The sequence below is a fragment of the Mixophyes fleayi genome, chromosome 4 (assembly GCF_038048845.1).
Source record: "Mixophyes fleayi isolate aMixFle1 chromosome 4, aMixFle1.hap1, whole genome shotgun sequence".
NCBI lineage: Eukaryota > Metazoa > Chordata > Amphibia > Anura > Limnodynastidae > Mixophyes > Mixophyes fleayi.
The window spans coordinates 205792356-205809351 of record NC_134405.1 but is presented as its reverse complement, the minus strand read 5'-3'; the positions used below and the strand labels follow the sequence as shown (position 1 = coordinate 205809351).

General features: G+C 41.5%; 1 protein-coding gene across 3 annotated transcripts in view; it reads left to right on the top strand.

Moving 5' to 3' along the window:
• The first annotated feature begins 4701 nt into the window (after positions 1-4701).
• The window catches only part of RGS14 (regulator of G protein signaling 14), a 90783-nt gene continuing 78488 nt past the window's right edge, over positions 4702-16996 (top strand). For 2 of the 3 annotated variants that reach the window (XM_075209195.1, XM_075209191.1), the window contains exon 1: positions 4703-4778. In XM_075209195.1, coding sequence (XP_075065296.1) covers positions 4755-4778 — 24 coding nt within the window. In that variant the 5' untranslated portion in view covers positions 4703-4754. Of the gene's footprint in view, positions 4779-16996 lie in introns of all 3 variants that reach the window. The other variant, XM_075209192.1, reaches the window with a different exon arrangement.

Genomic DNA, 16996 nt, shown 5'->3' with positions numbered 1-16996 from the left:
TAATAAAGGGAAATTTTACCGTAGAAAAATATAAAATTGCCAACATGCCATTCTGCCCAAAAACATAACAAGCATTCCAGCATCAGCTAGCTCCCTTCTCTCAGTTAAATCCTAGCACCTGCAATCTACACTGTCATCATCCTCACCCTCATCAGTGTGTACATCATCCTCACACAATATTAATTAATGTCCACTGGAATCCACCATTACAGAACCCTCTGTACTTTGATGTAATTGCCGGTAAAGGCCTTCCTCGTGGAATTTGTAGTTCATTTTACAGCAGAGCTGTTAAAATTTTTGGGCAATTCTTTTAGTACTTAACGGAAATCAATATGTTGTGCAGACTCATCTGCATCACCACTGGGTCTCTTGGGAAAGCTAAGTTTTTTCCTAGCAGCAGTTGCCTGAGAAACTGAAGGAGGACACGTCATTGTGTCATGTATCACTTCAGCTAGTAACTTGCTGATGAGGAGCTCATTGCATCTCTTGAGATCTGGGTCAGTTGGAAACAAAGAGAAGACATAGCTCTTAAACATAAGATCAAGCACAGATGCCAAAATGTAGTGATCTGATTTCAAGATGTTGCTAACTCTTGGATCCTTGCTTAGTGAATAAAGTAATTGATCTACAAGTCCAACATACATAGCAGAATTGCTTTGTTTCATCTCCTTCTTCAATTTCTCTAGCTACTTTTCAAAAAGTCTAATTAAGGGAATCATTTGACTCAAGCTAACAGTGTCTGAACTCATTTCACAGGTGACTACTATGAGTGGTTTCAGCACCTTGCACAACACGGAATTTTTTTTCCACTGCGCTGGGCTAAAGTGCATTACCCCTCAACAGGGGCGGACCCAGACATTTGCCCTACCCAGGGCGATTTTAGGGGGGGGGCGATTTAGGCCCCACCCCCTTTCTGTGTTCTAAGGCTGCCGGCGGCTGCACAGTATGTGCAGGTCCGTTCAGCAGTGAAAGTGTGCTGTCCCGCTGCTCTGATTGTGTTTAAAACACAATCAGAGCAGCCGGGCAGCATACTGTCACTGCTGAACGGACCTGCACAGTGTGCAGCTGTCGGCAGCAAGCCCCTGGTAGGGGGGGCGATCGCCCCGGTCGCCCCCCCCCAGGATCCGCCACTGCCCCTCAAGTTCTATTCTTCTTGCAGCTGTTGAAATCTCCTACATGCTGTTTGCAGAATGCCGAAACTTACCCAAAATATTTTGGGACTCAGACAGCATCTACTACATGTCACTGACATTTTTTAAAAAGCTCTGTACCACCAAGTTGATTGTGTGAGCATAACAGAGAATGTGATGAAATTATCTCCGAAGTAATGCTACCACAACATTGACTGCGTTATCAGAAATCACATATCCTCACGAGAGTCCAAGCAGAATAAGCCATGTTGCAATGACATCCCTTAGTTTTTCAAACAGGTTGTCAGTGGTATTCCTCATAGGGAAGCAGGTGATACACAGAGTAGCCTGCCTCTGAAATATCTGGTGTTGTTTGTTAGATGCTGCTGCTGTTCCTGCTGCTGAAGGTGATTCACCAACCCATTGGGCTGTCGCAGTCATATAATCTTTAGTTTTCCCAGTTCCGGTTAAGTGTACAGTGGGTAGAATAGCATTTTGTAGCCCAATAATGTTCTTTTTTGTAACTTCCTGGTACAGGTGAGGCATTGCTTGTCTAGTAAAATGGTGTTAGGATGGAATTTGGAAATGGGGACACAGGACCTTAATTAATAGTCTAAAACCTGCTGCATTAATGGTGGATATTGGACTCAGAACTAATGCTAGTATAGTCAACATGGTGCCTGTGATCCACTGTATGATTGGGTGACAGCTATCATACTTGGTTCCTCTTGCAAAGTATTGTTTAACAGTCAATTCTTGTTTTAAAATACTAGTAGTCTTCTTCTTGGTCTGCTACTGGGATGAAGATTCAGCAGCAGCAGTGGGTCTAACGCTCAAGGATTCTTCTGAGTAACCCTTGATAGGGGAGAAGTCATCTAGGCTTAGCAACTTGAATGCAGGGCTAACTCCTATCACTAGTGAGGATATTGATGAGGAAGGTGTTCTAGGTGTAGATTGCAGGTGTCGGGATCTAGCTAAAAGAAGGAACCAAGCTGATGCTGGACTGCTTGTTGTTATTTTTTTTAGCATGAGTTTCTGATTATCCCAAGAGCTTGTCATGAACCTGCTTCAAATAGTGTAATATGGATGAGGTTCTTAGATGTTTAAGGTCCCTACCTTTACTGACTGTGGCTTTACAAACGCTACAAATTTCTAGACAACTGTTGGCAGGATTTGGGTAAAAATAATTCCACACATAAGAGGTGGATTTTTTGGTGTTATGCCCAAGTATGACAATGGCCTTCTTCTTATAACTGGCAAGAACTGCTTCCACTGGTGCAGGATCTCCTCATGTAGAGTTCATTAACAGCACTGTTAGCTTAGCTGCCTTAAGCCCATTAGCTTGTTTTGTGGGGTCCCAAAAAAACCAAGCACTTCAGCCACAAAAGTGTTACTCTTTGTCCCTGAAGAGTTTGGTTTGTTAAAGTGTGCATGTCCTTTTTAAGATTCAACATAAGGGTAGGTGGGAGGGCCCAAAGACAATTCCATCTTGCACCACTGCTTTTCTGCCATTGCTGTGTTGTTACGGCTAACAGTATTATCATGAGCTTGTAGAACCAGTTGTAGAGGTCTTCACCTATAGCAGTCGCCTTTTCCGTAGAGCTGGATAGGCTCACAGGTACTCAGATGCCCCCAGGACTTATGTAGTACAAGCTTATGAACGTACTGCCGCCGAGATAGCGGGAGATGGTACAAGCGGAGTAAGGGACAAGCCAAAGGTCTAGGGTCTGAAGCAGGAAATGTGGTCAGGTACAGGCAAGTGGTCAGGGCTGCCAGCGATCTAAGGAGGTCCGGGTAACAAGGCAAAGGTTAGAGTAACAGGCAAACAGTCAATTTTCAGGTTCCAGGCAGAAGGTCAAACACAGTAATGAATCCAAAGGTTAGTACAATAAACAGGAGCAGGCAATCAGACAGGGTACTGAGTGCTATAACCGGAAGGGAGGTTAAGCTCTCCCTGCCTTATATACACATACTATCCAATGGGAGCAGGGGAGCCCTGGAGGAGGTAATATGCCCTGGGTGAGAAATAATAAAATTAGGCAGATGTGAACGCTTCAGGCTGAACCCAATGCCGGGACGCGGAGTTAGAGAGGACAATACGAGGACCGGGATGCAGCTGTGTAGTAAGTCGCGGCGGCTTGTAACATGTGTGACAATGTTTCCTAGATGTGAGTATGTGTCGTTGCTCTGTCGCTTAGCATCCGGCCAGCTCGCTGCAGTCTTTGGCCGAAACTGTATAATATTGTGACCTGTGAGGTGGTCAAAATTGAATGGAAATGACTGGAAATTAGTTTAATTGAGGTTAATAATGATGTAGGAACAAAAAAAATAGCCAAATTATGTTATTTTAGCATATTTTATCAAAAAATCCAAAACCAAAACATGCGAGGGCAGTTTTACCAAAACCAAAACATGAAGGTAATAAAGATCCAAAACCAGAACACGGGGGTCAGTGAACATTTCTAATTCTTTAGTATAGCAACCAATAAGAAACAACAAGTTACCAAGTCAAACATAATGACAGGGATGTGTTTTCTGACTCTAAAAGACCAATCAAATGGGCCCCTCGGTTTGCCTTGCAAAGCGAAAGTTTCAAAACACCATGCATATGTATTTGCTTCTGATTTTGACTATAATAGACTATTAGGGGGGTATTCAATTGTCATCGGAAATGCCAAAAATCTCGCAGTCCGCGCACTATTCCCGTTATTACGGGAGTAGTGCACGGAAAAACCGTTACTACGGTAATTTTCTCGCTGGATCTCAGCTTGCAGCTTCCTGAGCCGCGAGCTGAAATCCAACTAACTATTACCGTAATAACGGTAGTAGTTTTTACGCGGCGGGATTTCGGAACAATTGAATACCCCCCTTAGAACGCTAGTTAGAATGACAAAACAATAAGGAATTTAACCTGGCAACATGAGAAACGTTGATGTGGCCACTCTTAGTGAATGAATGAGGGACCAGTGTATGAATGAGACAGTTATATGATTCAAGTGAGTTTTCAAATAGTACCCTCAGAACGATATTATTGATTGGATTAGAAATTAATCCCAGGATTAGAAATTGATTAACTACCTAGGGATCTGACAGTGTGTGGAGTTTGTATGTTCTCCCCGTGTTTGCGTGGGTTTCATCTGGGTACACCGGTTTCCTCCCACACTCCAAAAACATACAAGTAGGTTAATTGGTTGCTATTAACAGATCAAGCAAATACCAACACAAATAGGAAAAAAAAAAAAAATATTTTCTTGAGATATAAAGAACCATCTATATGATCTTAGAATTGAAATGTTTCTGTCACAGATAAGATTTCCATGTTTCAAGCAGCAACTTTATCTGGAGAAGGCTGTTTCTTCCTTACAGCTGAGTGCTCTCTGAACACTGACAGGACCCGTTGCATTAGCCCATGCTTGCTGCTTGTTTTGGTCCAATGTACTTTCTTTCCATAATGACAGTGTTGTTTACTTTCCTGACAGTGAGAGCTTGCACGCTTCTTACAGACGTCAGCGTTTGTGGGGATTTTTTTCCATAGTTCAAAAGTCTCTCCCTCTGTACTTCTATTAGCTCCTGTCCTGATGATCACCTTCTCCTCCTTCAGCCCCTGTACAGCGTAATCCCAGGATGTTCTCTGAGCCAGAGAGAAAGGTAAAACATATCTGTTAGATTTTCCATGATCTCTTTTGTGTTTAATAATGCATACTTATCTACAATGCAATATGTATTACTAGGTGGCTTTTAGTAATGTTGTATTGATTTCTGGATACCAATTTTATTTTTAAGTTTCCATTTTATTTTTAATAATATATGAATCTTTTTTTCTTGGTAGTAACATTTATTTATCCTTGCTGTGGTAATTATTAGTTTGCTGACAAGGCTGCAGTGTTTATAGATTTGTATTTTTGTAATATGAATGAACACATCCCAGCTGTGTAAAGCAACATATAGGTTTTTATTTTTGCTCTGTACACAAGAATGGTAGTACTAGTGTTTGCCCTCGTATGCAGTACAGAATAATGCTACATCATTGTAATTGGTGTAGTGTCCCTTTTATGTGAAAGAACTTTTCTATATGAACAAGTATATATAGGTTTACATAAATTGCCAGAACAGAACAAATTAGTGTTATTTTCAAGATCATAGCATATGTTTCCTTAATATCTCAGAATTGTATTAATGCTGCTAAATGTGCTGTATATAATGAGTTTTATGATTTAGACCATTGGTGGGAAACAAGTGGCCCTGTTATCTTCTGCAGACTTCATAGGGTCTTCTAGCTTTGCCCCTCTTAGGCCCTTTTTCTAGTTAATCTAATGCCTGTTAGCAGGGGCGGGCTGGCCCGGGGGGCAGAGGGGCCGCTCAGTCTTACCGCTATTAGGGCCGGGGGGTAGGCCGACGGCCGCATCGCGTGTCATGTGATGCGGCCGCCTGTGCGCCCCCCCAGGCTGACATCTCCCAGCCTGCACCTGCCTGTTAGCCTGTACAGCCTAGTGATGTTTTGTCTCCATTGTCTATCAATATACTTTATGAACACACTGTACTGGTCACAGGCGGATTGGGAACTTAAAGTGGCTCTAGAAAAAATTCTGAAAGTGACCTCATGTAGGCAGGACCAAATAGATGGTAGGCGGACCAAATAGTAGGCGGAATTAGCACACCATTAGCACTAGCCACATTGGTTTTAGGCAATACAAAATGCAATGGTAGACAGAGTCTGCCTGCCACAGTTGGCAGAGCTAACACACAAGTAGGCAAAGCAAACACAAGCAGTCACAGCCAACAACACCAGTGGGTGGAGTACATGCATTGATTATGTGAGTGGAGCAGCATATTCCTTCAGCAGGAAGTTCCCAGGGTTACCATTAATTTAATAGTAGTTGGGTCTCCCACCAGTTCAAAAAGTCTCCCTTACAGTATAAATCAAAGAAAAAACACATTGCCCCTGCCCACCTGTATGCAAAACTTTAGGGTGCCCCAACCATGGTGATGTGTACACTAGCTCCCAAGAAGAGGTTCACCCTCTCAATGTCCTTTATTCCTCCTAATCCACCCTTCTTGGTTAGGGGTGGAATTACTATAAAAAAACACATAATCGCCCGATCCAATTTCCCCACTGGACGCGATGTGGCATCACCTTCCTCTCCGATATCATACTGCTGCTAATCTTTCCCCCTTTTTCTGATATCCAAACGCGCTTTTGTATTCCCTCGTCCTGCTTCTTTCAATATCTACAACTTCGACATCTGTATAACTCCATTCGAGGTTCAGTCGCTGATATACACCTAACTTCTCCCCTTGTCTCGTTCTGCAATCTTAGCTCCTCTTCTCAGGGCCTGATCTCTACATTCTACTGCCTTATGGTAAAATATAATTGCCCCCCTAAGGATTCTCACGAGCTCAAATGGGAGGAGGACATGGGGGAGTCGCTCCCCCCCAGGGAATGGACTAAGATTCGTCTGAATCTCTCAAAGTCCTCTATTTGCGTCAAAATAAGCGAGAACAGTCGCAAGATTTTTTACCGCTGGTACTTGGTGCCTCATCGCCTTCATATGATATATCCAAGCTCCTCATCGTTATGCTGGCGCCAATGAGGTCGGGAGGGTACCCTGTCTCATATTTGGTGGCACTGTCCGAAACTACTTCCTCTCTGGAGGTCGGTCCATCGGCTGATTTCCGATGTCACTCAGATTTCTCTTCCCCCATCTCTGTCGTATTCCTTAATCCCGCGTCATATTCCCAAGATTTCAAAATCAACTCAGAAACTTATTACACATATACTTAGTGCTGCTAGACGCCAAATTGCTCTATTTTGAAAACATCCGTGTCCTCCTTCTCTGTCATCGGTTATCAACCGCGTTTGGCAAGTTTGGAGTATATGACTAGCATTCTCCGCCATACTCCTGTCCAATTCGATAAGGTCTGGAATCCTTGGACCGAGCATCACGGAGCCTCCCCTCCTCTTTCATTTTAAGGCCTTTGAGCTTCCAAAACTTAAACCTTGTCATGGTTCACCATCTTCTCCACATTTTTCTCTTCTTCGCTTTGGCTAGTGATTTCCCCTGTCCCTCTTACTCTCACTCTTTTCTCTCTCTTTCCTCTCCCCCCTACTCTCTTTAAATCTACTTTAGTATTCACATATCGATAATAATCCGCTGCTTCTATTATGTGGAAATTTCTTTATAGTTTTATTTCATCTGTATTGCTTGTCTCCCTCATTGTCTGTATTGTAAAACTCAATAAAATATCTTTTAAAAAAAAAAAAAACCACATAAAACTGTGATTACTTGTACACACTAACAATTCAATTTTTATTTTTTTACCGAACGAAACGAAAATACCCCAATGGATGCGCCATACAAATTGTATTGTAAGGTTTATACTGTTCTGCATAATAATTTGGCAAGTATTAGTGATACATATTGTGACATAAGCACTGGGAAAGTGCTGAATGGCAGAGGTTTATGTCCCAGGCTTTCTGTCTTGTGTACTTTTAAAAGTGTTTATGTGTGTGGGAAAAGCTTCCCAGAGTGTGTTTCTCAGCTGTAGGAAAAACTGCTGAGGGTCCCTGGAGTTATGGATGGATAGAGAGGGCAGACTCTATTCATTAGGCCCATTCTGGATCTTTTGGGCTTCTAGCCTAAGTGTAGGCTGATATGCAACTGCGCTGTGTTTGTGTGTTTAAATAGCAGTCAGGCTGGACATGCAGTCTCTCAGACCTGGGAAGGAGGTTGGATGCCTCCTGAAAGACTCTGCAAATGGTGAGCAATTACATGTTTTGTATGTGTGTGGGAGAGTGGGTTTTCCTGTGTGTTTAGTTAGTGCTGGACAGGCAACGAATTTATGTTGAAAGTTTCTTTGTTTTCTCTGAGCCCAGTTGTACCAGAACCTTAGACTTGTGTGACTTTTCTGCTTCTATACACTACCATCTACGCTAGGAGATGTCATCTGTTCCTCTAATGCGGTTACAATATACAATACAAAGCACATTCTAGTGACCGCCATACAATGCAGAGAGTATTCCTGTGACCGCCATACTGTCCCCTGTAAATGTGTGCATCCAGTGTGTCTGTACCTGTATGTAGGGCTTATTCAGGGGAGGGCTGCAAAATTTTAGCCCGGGGGGCAATACTCAGCAGCCTATTTTAATGGGAAAAAAAATGCAGATGTTCTCCTGCCCCTGGGCCTAATTATCCAATAGGCTGTCTAAGCTGCAGCCTAAGGTGCAAGATGTTTTGGGGGAGCAAAATTGTAACAGGGAATGGCATAAACTGAAATTCATTTTAAAATATAAGAAAAAGAAAAGTAAAAAGAAAACAGGAAAGTAAAATGTAGTAAGGTTTTAATCTTGACGAATTCCCATTACATGCATCATCCTTGGGAGGAAAAGCTGGTATGATATGGCGATAGGTGTAGCCCCCCCATCAAGTAATGCTCATTGACACCCCCATGCCACTAAACAGTTATGTTTTTAATTAAATGAAACGAATGACAAAGATCAATGTGACCGATTTATAAAGCCAAGTGCTGCTGAGTTTTGAAAACACGCAAATGTAAACATTGTTGGGGGGGGGTAAAGGAAGCTGGATTTTAAATTAAGGACAAATTTGTTTTTGCCTACCACTTATTAGCCTGCGGTGAAAGGCGAGGGAGCGCTACAAGTATATTAGCCTAGGGTAACTGTCCATGTATATGTGTGCTCAGTGTGTCTGCCCCTCTATCATAATCATCTATTTATTTATATAGCGCCACTAATTCCGCAGCGCTGTACAGAGAACTCATTCACATCAGTCTCTGGCCCATTGGAGCTTACAATCTAAATTCCCTAACATACACACACAGACCGAGAGAAACTAATGGCAATTTAAATGCAACTAATTAACCTACCAGTATGTTTTTGGAAACCCACGCAAGCACGGGGAGAACATACAAACTCCACACAGATAAGGCTGTGGTCGGGAATCATACTCATGACCCCAGTGCTGTGAGGCAGAAGTGCTAACCACTAAGCCACCGCGCTGCCCACATATATGTGTGCTCAGTGTGTGTACCTGTAGTTTTTGAAAAATAACTTATCATAAGATGTCCAGGGACACAATTAATTTACAAGCTGTATAATATATTATAATTTTTACAAATATTACAATCTGGGTTTTTTGGACCAATTGCAGATGGAAGGTTGTATTTTGAAGACACATATCAGCTCATCAGATATTGCTATGATGCTCTGTAATGTTGATGTAAGGAAACCGAATACCCATTATTAAAAAAAAAAGTCTTCAACAGTATAATTTATGTATTTTATTTGTACTCTTTAGACTTGCATGTTAGTCTGTTGCGTGTTGCTACTACCTTTACTTGATCCTGATTCTGTAGTTCCGCTGACATCTGTCTGGGTGGACTTCATCACTGCATAATGAAGTTTCGTGAAAGCCTCCGTAGTCCCTACCCCACTCAGCAACAGGCAGCTTTGTGATTCTCTGCCTGTATCTCTCCACTGACCGGATTGCCTCCTGGCCCTCCCCCGAGAGCCACAGGTGAGGATCAGAAGGCCGTCAGTTGCCCACCACTGCACTAGAGCAATAGAAGTTGGATGGGAGGGGACCAAAGCATTTTATGGGGAACTGCTAGTTGGACAACCTGGCCTATATACAGTATTGAAGTACAGGGCTAACAATTATTTTCTTCAGGTAAAAATTGCATAAAAATCTGTATCTGCAACAGTTTGGGCAGTGACTATTGCTTTGGGTTTTTTTGCCTTCTATTATCAAGTGATTATTTATGCTGCCAGTGCTATAGTATATATTCAGAGATGAGATAGAGGCAGGTATATAATCTACATTTAGAAGCTACACATGGTGCTAGTGAGTATGAGAATGGGTGTAATAGAGTTAACACACTGTACTATGCACTGCACATTTTCTTCATGTGAAGGAAGTCAGAGGAGCCATCCTCCATCCAACCCCACCCCCCACATTGTTACATTGGATCTGTACATGTCTGGACATGGACACTTATCAAGCATCTTTACACTGTGCAATAGAAATATGGTCAAAATGGCAGCCCCAAACCGCTCCATTCATAGCCCCAAGTGCAGCTCATTGCCCCCCCTGCTCATTGCTCCCTCTTAAACAATCACCCCCACCGCGCTCATCTCTCTCTCTTAAACAATCATTCACAGCCCCTGCCTGCCACCCCCTGTCCCCCACGGGAGCTGATCGCCCCAACCGCTGGCCAGCCTGCTGGGTATAAAGAAAAAAAAATATATACAAAAAATAATAACAAAAATAGTAATAATAAAAAACAAAACAAAAACGTGATAAATAAGGCAGCCTCGTTAAGCCACCGGCCTACCTGGAAACTTCCCGGAAAGGCCTATGAGCAATCTTCCCCTGGCACTGGTGCTCTGATGTTATGACGTGGATAAGACACAAAGTTTTAGATGATGCAGCACCAAAGAGTCATCTGTGATTGGATGCTGGCGTAGCAAGTGTGTAACTTATGTCCCACAAAAACTTAGGGATAGATGGAGCTTGACAGTGTTAGTAGTAAATGGTATTTGTACAAAATAGAATATTATAACAAAGTTATTTACACAAGAGAGAATAGTGTCTTGACAGTGTTATTAATTAATGTATAGGTCACATTTTCCTTATAAAATATAATTAAATTAAAAACACAAATACAAGCAAAATTAAATTAAATCAACTACAAACATCTGTTCTTTTCTGCAGTAGACTAAATGGAACTTACATGTAAGTAATGAAAATAGATGTCTACAAATTCATATAATATAGTAACCACACAGATAAATTAATTACTATGGGCTGGAGAGATCAGTATATTGATAGTCATTATCAGTGCCTATCTGCACCAGCTCTCCAACAACCCATAAGACATATGCATCCTAACAGGTGTATCTGTGTATGCATTCAGTGCTAAGTGAATTGCATTTATGTGAACATGCCCAAACTGTACCCAGCCTACAATTACCCCGTCCCAGTCCTCCTCTGTTTCGTCTCTCCAGGCTTAAGAAGCTTAAGTATAAGATACACAAAAGTCTACATACAGCTGTATGTGAACACATATTTGTGCATATGCTCTTTACAGAATTACATGTTTTACCCACAAAAAAGATGTACGTCCAACTCTAAATGAACCCTCTTATGTGCAGCCGTTATTGAGGTAACAAGGGTACATGTAAATACCCTACAAACATTGGTGGTAATTTGCGCAGCACAAAAAGCCTGCTAAAAAAGCAGCTTTAAAACTGCCATGGTTCTTAATTTGCACAAGCCAGTCTAGGTTTCTGTTGGGGCCACGTAGCATTATGGAGCATGATGATCGCATTTGCAGGGGACCAGCAGTTTTCATAAGTTGGGTTGAATGAAGACTGAAATACAGAAAATGCGCCTCATTTTACCGACCAATGCAGAAATTATATTTCACTGTGGACAAAGAGATTATTTATATTAAGTTGTTTAGATGACTCATTTTCAGGCGTATCTAGTGGACCACAGTCATTTCCACTCCACAAAAGGACCTTCATTTTGCACCAACTCAAGTCAATGTAAACTTTTCGTAATACCTGTTTTGTGCTTCCATGTTGTAGCACGGCAGAGAAGCCCTATATCCCCTCACTCTTGTGAATAACATAAGCCATATGCAAAGTTAAGCAAATAAGCATTTTAACATGAAATATAATAGTTTACAATTTTGCACAATTTTATTTGGTGTCCTTCTGGTTTGTGGAGGCGTCTCCTGAGAGGGGAGTGTAGACAAGCACCTTGAAGTATGATATATGTACCATTAGTGCATATAGTGCTACATGGACCATAGTGCATCAGTGCAAAACCAAAGCATTTAGTGTACATCAGTTGCGCTTAATAAATTACCTTTGTTGCTTGTAAGCATCAGTTTAGAAAGTGTAAGGAATGTAAAAATATGCAGCAAAACATATTGGGTGACACTGTGGCACAGTGGTTAGCATTGCTACCTCACAGCGATTGGGCAATGGGTTTGATTCTCATTGCCGGTGATAGTTTTTCGCTGGTTATTGCTGGTGATCACTATTGCCCAGTCTGTCATGGTAGAAGGGGATAACCAAGGGTTACCACCAGAAAAAATGCTTTATAAAAGGATTTTTTTCCATTTTTTTTTTTATAAAGATGATATTTCTTTTCAATTTTTTTTTTTTTACTTTTATTCTTTTTTTCTTGAATATGGAACTGGAAGACCAAGTCCAGGCTTCTAGTTCCAGTGCGTATGCATGAGCTGGCAAGTCAGTGCAGAGGTATCTTATATGGGCCTGGCGAGCTGGAGAGACCTCTTACCGCTGCCAACCAGTATCACCAGGGAGCTTAACATTGTTTAGTTGCCCCGGTGACCCTTTCAACATAAATTAGGCGATTGAAAATCTTCATTATGGACAAGTCTTGATTAATAGACCACATAGATTGTAAAATCCATAGAAGCTATGACTGATTAAATAAAGAACTACGTAATATGTAGGTGCTATATAACTATTAATAATAATAAAGAAAAGGAGTGAATTGTAGGTATAATTTTTTGGCTGGGGCTATACAACCAGAGCCATTGTCATAACTTTCCTCCTCACAATGCAAATTAATTCAAGTTTTCCTCACATCATCTGATAGCTTGATAGCTTATTTGTACACTGAAATTTAAAGTTGATATTTGTGTGCTACATAAAAAAAACAGTCAGTATTTAACTTATGTGCAAAACAAAATACTAATTTGCAACCCTTGCATTGTAACATGGTTTTGTCCAGGAGACAAAAATAAGAAGTTTATTAAGTTAAGATCCTTAATGAATCAGGCCCTAAGACTTTAGCTATAGTTGTTGCAACTTATTATAGATGCACACTGATTAGTAGTGTGCTTTATTCTTGTAATTATACAGTCAGAAATGAACAATGTACAACATTGATAAACTGCAATTGGTTGCTTTAAAAGTTTTGCCTTCATGTACTGTAATAACCATATGTATAATTTGTTTGCAAAGTAAGAATGCCATTAGCATAGGTAAAATGAAATTTGTCCTTGAGAGATGCATTTAAACATTGATCCCCAATTCCAGGCATAGAAGGGATTCTTTACATGCATATTTTACAATCCATGTGCAAGATATTTGGACTCAAAGCTTCCCATGTTAACCCTTCTAGTAAATCAATGCCCTGTCAATGCGGATCGGTTTCCATGAGTGCCGTCACTAAGAGATGACTGAGGGCCTTGGTGTCATGCACTGACGTGAGATGTGAAATAAGGGGTTGGCATGGCAACTTTCCTGAACAAATATTGGACAATCTGCTTAGACTCTGTTTACCTGTCACAGGAAGTATGAAATGTTCAGTTGAATGTGTACTGTTAAAAATATTTTAATAAGAATATTGTAGCATGTAACCATAAAATAAACAACCACATTTTACAGATATCAAAAAATTAGTCTACTGCTTGATATATGAGGATGGGTTTATGTATTATTTACAGTAGATGACAGTACATCATAAAGTCAGTTGTAATGTAAACAAAACTAAGTTTGTTGGTGTGCTGACCATGAGTATATTTTACTTCTTAAACTCCATGGATTACTTTTATAAACACAGCAAGATCTGTTAAAAGCAAAGTGCAATCTTCATTTTTGTGACTCAAAATGTAGAACTGTATCATAAGTATATTGTTTTTCCTTTACTCCAGGTTCCTAAATTATTGTCCTAGGAGATTTTACCATTTGAATCATTGTGGGGTCTATGCATCAAGCAAAAACTTACTTAAAAGATGCGGAAAAGGCTGTTTCTGCATCTTTTAAGTAAGTTTCCTATTTATTAACTGCCTAATGGAGGAGATTTCTATGAAATCTCCTCCGTTTAGGCTGACATCGTGCAGTATCGCAGTCCCCATAGATTACTATGGGGACTGCGATGTTCTGCAATGCACAAAGCTTTGAAAAGCTTTGCAGTGCACGGACAGGTAACGCCATCTCAGGATGGCTTTACCTGTAATTTTCTATGGGATGCTGCTGAAGCCTCTCTGGCTTTGCAGAATCTGTTACCGTGCGCACAGCACTCCCTCCTGTCACCGGCAGCGCTAAGCTGCTGGTAAGCAGGAAAAAGAGATCACAGGAGAGGGGTCACTTCGCTGGGGCTCCCAGAGTAGCCCTGGCATGGTGCATCTTAGTGGTACCTAAATATGCATCACTGCAATGTGCAGCAATGCATATTTAGCTGTACCGCATCTTAGTGATGCATAGACCCCAGTGTCTCTTTTGCAGTGTATATTGTTATGTAGAATCATTTTAAGATTACTTGCTTGCTAAACCTCTAAAAATCTACAGAATATTGTCCTTTTCCGGTTTATACCACATACTCATAGATTTGCTCTGAAAAATATGCTCAATAACTAAGAAAGCAGGAATATTTCCAAATGTGAATGATTGAGTTAAAATACAATGTGCAGTCTTCTCAAACTTTCGCATTGCTTTAGAATCAAGTGTCTTTCTTCTCCTTTTATCACAAACAGAAAAAAATATCTCACCGATTAATTACAGTGATAGGGCTAAGATCTCAAACATTGGAGGAACTTGAAACCCTATCACATACAGGTGACTATCATATTGTTTCAAGATAGCAGTATAAGATACCTCATTCATGGGACCGTAAGGGGGGTTGTTACGAGTGTGAGAGAGTCAGGGGGTGTAGGGGTTGCAGGAAGAGGGTGAGAGAGCCAGGGGGTAAGGGGTGCAGGAAGCGGGGTGAGAGAGCCAGGAGGGGAAGGGGTGCAGAAGAGGGGTGAGAGAGCCAGGGGGGAAGGGGTGCAGAAAGAATGGTGATAGAGCCAGGGCGGGTAGGGGGTGCAGGAAGAGGGGTGAGAGAGCCAGGGGAGAAGGGGTGCAGGAAGAGGGGTGAGAGAGCCAGGTGGTAGGGGTGCAGGAAAAGGTGTGAGAGAGCCAGGGGGGAAGGAGGAGCAGGAAGAGGTGTGAGAGAGCCAGGGGAGAAGGTGGTGCAGGAAGATGGATGAGAGAGCCAGGGAAAAGGGGGAGCAGGAAGAGGTGTGAGAGAGCCAGGGGAGAAGGTGTTGCAGGAAGATGTGTGAGAGTGCCAGGGGAGAAGGTGGTGCAGGAAGACGTGTAGAGAGCCAGGGGAGAAGGTGTTGCAGGAAGATGTGTGAGAGAGCCAGGGGAGAAGGTGTTGCAGTGGGTTAAGTGAGAGGGCCAAAGGAGAAGATGGTGCAGGGGCATAGGTAAAAGAAAGTGTAAAGGGAAAGACATCATAAGTATGTCAGGGTATGTCAGTATGTCAAGTAAGTCAGGGAAAAAGCCATCATAAAACACAAGTAGCAATGAAGAATGGGAATGCACAGAGGGGACAGCATATACATGTCGTCAAAAGTATTATCAAGGTTTTTGATTTTTTTCTTAATGTTTGCAATATTTCCTTTCATTTCTTTAAAATAATCGTTGAGCTTGGCAACATTTTTTTCTTCTTTCGAACTTTCATCGGATATGACGATGGTATCTATGAAGAAAGAAAATAAAAATGTTTTACCATTACGCTTCTATATCTGTAATAAAGTTAATACAAGTTTTATTCCAACACCTGAAATGTGCTCACCTTGCACATTGCTCGAGATCAGTTTGTGTTGTGGTCCCTCTGGCACATTTATTTTTTCTTGTTTTATAACAGGTGTTATTACATCTATGGTATCTACAGTGGCCTTGTCACCGTTAATTCTTGCTTCTGACAAAACAATAATCATACGTTTGCATTGGTTCATGTGACAGTAGAATGAAATACATAAAGTCCTTCAAACAGGTACACTACACGACTACACGTGCTACTCACTTTTTTTAATGTTTCTACGGATTCGCTCCAGTCTCCTTGCCTCTTTATTTTTAAAGTCCGACCACCTCTTCTGGACTTGGAATTTATTTCTTTTCTTTCCAAGTTTTTCCTTCAGTAATCGCAGTAGTTTTTGCATTATCAATTCCTTTCTATTATTAACTTTTCTGTACTTTTGCTTTTGACAGTCGTAGTCCTACTGGTCCAGTACTTTCCATCATCTCCATCTCTCTTGGGCTCATTGACTTTGCTCTTTTAACTGCAGTACATTCTTCTTGAGCATCTCCACCCACACCTTAACTTTTCCAACATTTGTTGGCCCTTCCACCACCATTTGTGACTGCGTCTCCGTCTCCATTGCTTCAACCCCCACTAACAACTTCTCTTCATTTGCCATCTTCTCACGGTCCAAGTTGAATCATTCATACGAAGAAAATTCTTGAAATCATCTGGGTTGTTGTCCCATATCTCCTGTAGTAGGGGCATATGAGAGAACGTGTCTCTCCTCTTGAACCAATCTTTGCTCCAACAAGATCTACTCTTTCTCCTTCTTTCTCTTTGATTTCGTACCAGCAGTCTTCTTGCCACAGCAAGCAGGAGAAGTGCAGTTGCTTGTTCTTGTACTACTGTAGCCATTGTAGGTTTACAAATAGGAATTAATGAAGAGACAGTGTAGCTTCCCTTTATCGTCCTAAACAAGGCTAGTGTGTATGCAGTCCATGGACCGAGCGATCGGACCATCAGTCGCATGTAAAATCGCTCGGCATAAAAAGTTGGTCGAAATTTCTGTAGTGTGTACCCAGCTTAAATGGTGTATTAAGCTGCTCCTGGGACTCACACTCTCAGTATCTGATATTCAGTACCAATTTTTATTTGTGAATGAGGTTTTGTCTGGGCACTACTAATGATTTGGGGGCACTACTATGGCATAATGTTATTTGGGGGCACTACTGTATGGTATATGATTTGGGGGCACTACTATGCCATAATATGATTTGTGGGCACTACTGC